The 5387-nt window shown below is 36.6% G+C and overlaps 1 protein-coding gene across 1 annotated transcript in view; it reads right to left on the bottom strand.

The window, feature by feature from the left end:
- Window positions 1-5387, bottom strand: part of SPESP1 (sperm equatorial segment protein 1) — a 21138-nt gene that overhangs the window by 836 nt on the left and 14915 nt on the right. Inside the window, exon 2 of the mRNA XM_006165297.3 lies at window positions 3-257. Coding sequence (XP_006165359.1) covers window positions 3-257 — 255 coding nt within the window. The remainder of the gene's footprint in view (window positions 1-2; window positions 258-5387) is intronic.

Raw genomic sequence — 5387 nt, 5'->3', positions numbered from 1 at the left:
TGTTAAGCCTGTAGTATGGAAAGCTGTAGTTTCTTCACTGATAGGATTGATTAAAACATCATTCTCAGTTGAAGTATCTCCCTGAGTAATTATCTCCTTAAATTTTGATACCTTGGATCTTACAGAATCAACATTTTTTGGAGCCTTTAAGTTTTTCACATAGCCTGGCTCCCTAGTAGGAACACTTAGTATGAGGTTCTGTAAAACTTCTATGTAATGATTCAAGTTTTGTTCTTCGTCGGGTGTCACAGTTATGCCTTAAGAAAAAATCAAATACATATAAGTTTATTATTACATTTGACACATTGACCTAAATTCATTTTATATGATGTCATTTAAAAGTTGAGATGAACTAAGAAACAAAGCAATCATCTTTGACACATAATCAACTCTCACTTTAATGAACAAAGGTATTTTTTCAAGTTCTTATTAAAACAGATAAGCAAGATTAGTAAGAAAGTTGTGTATTAACACAATTCTCTGTATCTTTTTTGCTTTTATTCTTTCATGTAACTTCAGATTCAATAGGCAACTTATTAAACAAAATTTCATAATTATGTCTTCCAAAACAATGGTGTGCTGAAGCGGGTTCATACTGACTTACTAGAGCCAATGATTAAATATTTTAGAAAGTCTGTGAGTCATGTTTTAAACACAGACATCTTTAAAAATCAAATTACTGGGGCCAACAGTTGGCGTAATGGCTGGACTCCCAAGCAGTCGACTGCGGTTTGAGTCCCAGACCTAGTGTTTTACAGTCATGCCAGGCGCATGTGCATGTGTGCCCAAGATCTCGAGAGGAGAATGGAGGAGAAGGGATTGTGGCATGGCCATCACCCCAAGGGGGTGATTTCTCACTTTCTGTCTCTCTCTGTCTTTCTGGCTAGCGCATGCACTCTATAGCAAAAACCTCTCCAAAAAAAGAAAATCAAATGATCCAAATTTGCCATTAAATAAATTACACTAAAATTAAGGTAATAAATATTAAAATCTCATCAATTCCTAATTATTTTATTTCATTTTACTATTACCTCTCCCCATGAGGTTATCTGTATTTAGTGAAGCTGTATGATGAAAATGCAATATAACAGTATGCTACTGTGTCTTTCTACTGCCTTGTCCAGTGATGTCATGTTAGTAGTTTGATATCAGTTGTGGTGGTTTACATGCCATATAAATGGGCAAATGATGCAAATCAGGGTTTCCTCCTCTCGCCTAAAAGTCGGTTATTAAATATCTATCTGTATACTTCTGCTATCAACCCAACAAGATCTAATAAACATCTGTGAGTCATAGCTTCCCAAATGGCTTTGTAAATAAAGTTTAATTAGAACCCAGCCAGTCTTACCCATTTGTTTATGAATTGTTTGAGAGAGCTTTTGGCTGCAAGAGTACAGCAGTTGAACCAGAGACCACATAGCCTGCAAATCTAGCAATACTTACTATATGACCCCCCCCTTTACAAAAAAAAATGTGAAGTTTGCTAGTTCTTGGTTTAAATTATCAATACTTCATACTTAACAACAAAATGGTAATTCTGTTTATTCTGGTATTTTGCAGCATCTGTGGTAGAGCCTGTCATTTTCCATGTCAAATACCAAAAAGATTAAATAAAATATGATATCCTAAAATCCTGTTCAACTCCCCTACTTGTGAGTCAGGGTTTTTAAAATTTTAAGGGCCAGGATTTTGTATTATATGTAATTTTGAATCCATCCTTCTATAATCATGAATACGAATTGATTTAATTCAAGGAAGTAAGTCACTTCTTACTAAACTCTAATGCATAGCCCCTAGCTGAACCATCCCTTTGCAATTAAATAAACTTTCTGTTCACTATTCTCTGTTCAGAAGCACTTTCATTTGACTTTTCCACAGACACATAATACTCAAAAATTGTTTTTTATTTATGTTTTCCCTCTCTTCCTTAACTATTCTGTTACAATTTGGAAAGAACTATTAGAAGCTTTATCAAAATCAAAAGCAACTTTCTAAATGTTTTAAATTTCTAAATGAGAACAGTGTAGTGAGACAATATGATAGTGGAAAGATATTAGATCTGTCTAGAGATCTAGAGCCTAAAAGCAGACTTTGTATTTTATGTCATTCTTAGAAAAAAGCCTTGTATCTTTCACAATCCACATTATGATAATGGGTTAAAAAGAAAGATATAAAAGGTAGGTTTTGTTAATGTCCTTGTAATAATTATTTTTAATCACATAATTTTTGTCTGTGAATTAGTTTTTTTAAATGGATAAAATGCTAAACTTATGGGTAGAGGCCTCTGAAGAGAAGGAATGGGACTGGTTCTGGTTGATAAAGAGGACTTTGACCTATTTATGTTTCAGTCTCTAAATACACATACATGCACACACACCCCAGTCATTTTATATAGCACACCATTAATAATCACATTTACTTTTGGTAGAATTAGGGGATTGTTATCCTTTATTTTAAACTAATGAATACAAAGTGTATGAGTCACATTTTTAAAGGAAGTTAACTTATTTATGTATACACATATTTATAAAATGCATTGACCTGAATCTAGAGTTTTCATGAAGAAAAATATTGAATAAAATGAATACGTAACCTAGGGCAGTGAAAATAAAATCTTTGATTCTGGCAGTTTGCCTTTAGGTAATTACTTCATTTCTCTAAATATTTAGCTAACTTTAAGATTAAGATGTTATAGGACCAGCAGATGATGAAATGGTTATGTTGCTGGACTCCCACATAGTTGACTGTGGTTTGAGTCCTAGACCCAGTGGCTTAAAATTTACGCCAGGAACTTGTACAAGTGTGCTCAAAATCATGAGAAGAGAATGGAGGAGAAGGAATTGCACCATGGCCATCCCTTGGGGGTGATTTCTCACTTTCTGTCTCTGTCTCTCTGGTGAGTGCACATATACTGTAGGAAAAACCTCTATCCCCCCAAAAAATAAAAGATGTTTTAGGACCAGGTGATGGTGTAATGGTTATGTTGCTAGACGCCCACATAGGCGACCACGGTTTGAGTCCTGGACCCAGCAGCTTAAAACTCACACCAGGCACAAGTATGCGCATGCTCAAAATCCTGAGAGGAAAATAGAAGAGAAAGGGAAAAGAGATTATCTGAAAACTTTCAAAGCATTATGTGACATTATTCTGTATAAGGGACATTGCTTAACGTTTTTCATTTTGAAATATATAAATTTCCCTAATAATACATAGGGAAATATAAAACATTAAAAACACATACCAGACATGTCTGTCCCCCGAAGGGTGACTTCTCACTTTTCCTTTCACAGTCTTTCTCCCTTTCTCCCCAGTAAGTGGGCATGCCCTATGGCAAAAATGTAAAAAAACGAAAACAAAAACAATATGTCTTGGATCTTATTTAGTAGGAAATACTAGAAGCTTTCCTTTTAAGACAGGAACAAGAAAAGGACCAAATATCTCCACTACTATGTAACATCCTGTTAGAGGTACTAGTCAAAGCATTTAGATAAGCAAAGATAATTGGAGGTATGAGACTTGGGAAGAAAGAGATGTAACTATCTTTATATACAGATGATATCATTATAAATCTAGACAAAATGCAAAGAATCCACAGTGGGGACCAGCAGTTAGCGTAATGGCTATGTCGCTGGACTCCCATGTAGTCAACCGTGGTTTATGTCCCGGACCCAGTGGCTTAAACTCACGCCGGGCACGTGTGCGTGCGTGCGTGCCCAAGATCCCGAGAGGAGAATGGAGGGGAAGGGATTGCGGCGTGGCCATCCCCCCGGGGGGGGGAGGGTGATTTCTCGCTTTCTTTCTCTCTGTCTCTCTCTGTCTGTCTGGCGAGTGCACACGCCCTATAGCAAAAACCTCTCAAAAAGAAAAAAAATGCAAAGAATCCATTGCAAAGCTACTACATTAAGTAAGAGGATTTAAGTCCACACGCCCTAACAAAAAGCAACATATAAAAGCAACATATAAAAATCAATATACAAATATAAACCAGTTAGCAGATATGATAAAGAAGATGCCATTTAGGTAACAACAAAAAAGATACAAAATATCTAACGAAAAATTTTAAATGACATGCCCAAAATCTACAAGAAGACTTACAGATGGCTAATAATACCACCCAAAGATATCAGATCTGAATTCCTAGAAACTGCAAATATCTCCTTATAAGAAAAAAGGGTGTTTGCAGATGTGATTAAGGATCTTGACATGAGATGATTTTCCTGCATTATCTCTGTGAACTCTAAAGCCAATCACAAATGTTCTTCTAAGAGAGACATGAAGAGATTTGATATACACAAAAGAGGAACAGGTAACATAGAGGAAGAGACACATGTTAGAGTGATGTGGTCACAAGTAAAGGAATACTGGCTGCCACTAGATACTTCTGAGACAGGCAAGTTACAATCTTACCTAGAGCTTGGAGGGAGCATGATTTGGCCTAAGCCTTGATTTTGGCTCAATGAAATTAATTTCAGACTTCTGGCCTCTAGTACTGTGAGAAAATAAATTCCTGTTGTTTTAAACCACTAAGTTTGTGGTAAATTATTATAGCAACCACAGCAAACAAATACAGACATAAAATCTTTTGAAAACTAACATGTTTCAACAAATGGAAACATGTACAATTTCTCTGATATACCATCACTAAGATTCAACGTCATAAAGAGGCTTATATGTCATATTCTCTTTATTAATTTAAATATTTAATGTGCACCTAATAAAATACTATAAATTTTTTTTTTTGGAGAGGTTTTTTTCGCTATAGGGCACGTGCACTCGCCAGACAGAGAGAGACATAGAGACAGAAAGCGTGAAATCACCTTCCAGGGGGGATGGTCACGCCGCAATCCCTTCTCCTCCATTCTCCTCTTGGGATGCTGGGCACACACGCACACGTGCCTGGGTCCAGGACGTGAACTGCGGTCAACTACGTGGGAGTCCAGCGACCTAGCCATTACGCTAACTGCTGGTTCCCAAAATACTATAACTTTCTTTTGGAGTTAGAAAAATTGATCATAGACACAGTGCTCTTCCTTTCCGATCCACCATCTATAGTGGGACTGCCACCAAGATGCAAATTTTCATAAAAAGCCTTACAGGGAAGATCATTACCCTCGAGGGTGAACCGTTGGATACAAAAGAAAATGTAAAAGCCAAAATCCAGGCTAAGAAAGGAATGCCTCCTGATCAGCAAAGACTGATTTTTTGTCAAGCAGCTGGAAGATGGGCGTACTTTGTCTGACTACAACATCCAAAAGGCGTCCACACTTCATCTTGTGTTTAGACTTTGTGGTGGTGCTAAGGGAAAAAAGTCTTTTTTTTTTTTTGGAGAGGTATTTTTTGCTATAGGGTGCATGTGCTCGCCAGAGAGAGAGAGAGAGAGAGAGAGA

The sequence above is a fragment of the Tupaia chinensis genome, unplaced genomic scaffold, assembly GCF_000334495.1.
Source record: "Tupaia chinensis unplaced genomic scaffold, TupChi_1.0 Scaffold143878_1, whole genome shotgun sequence".
NCBI classification, from domain to species: domain Eukaryota; kingdom Metazoa; phylum Chordata; class Mammalia; order Scandentia; family Tupaiidae; genus Tupaia; species Tupaia belangeri.
The sequence above is the reverse complement of the archived record's forward strand: the minus strand, read 5'-3'. Positions and strand labels throughout refer to the sequence as shown.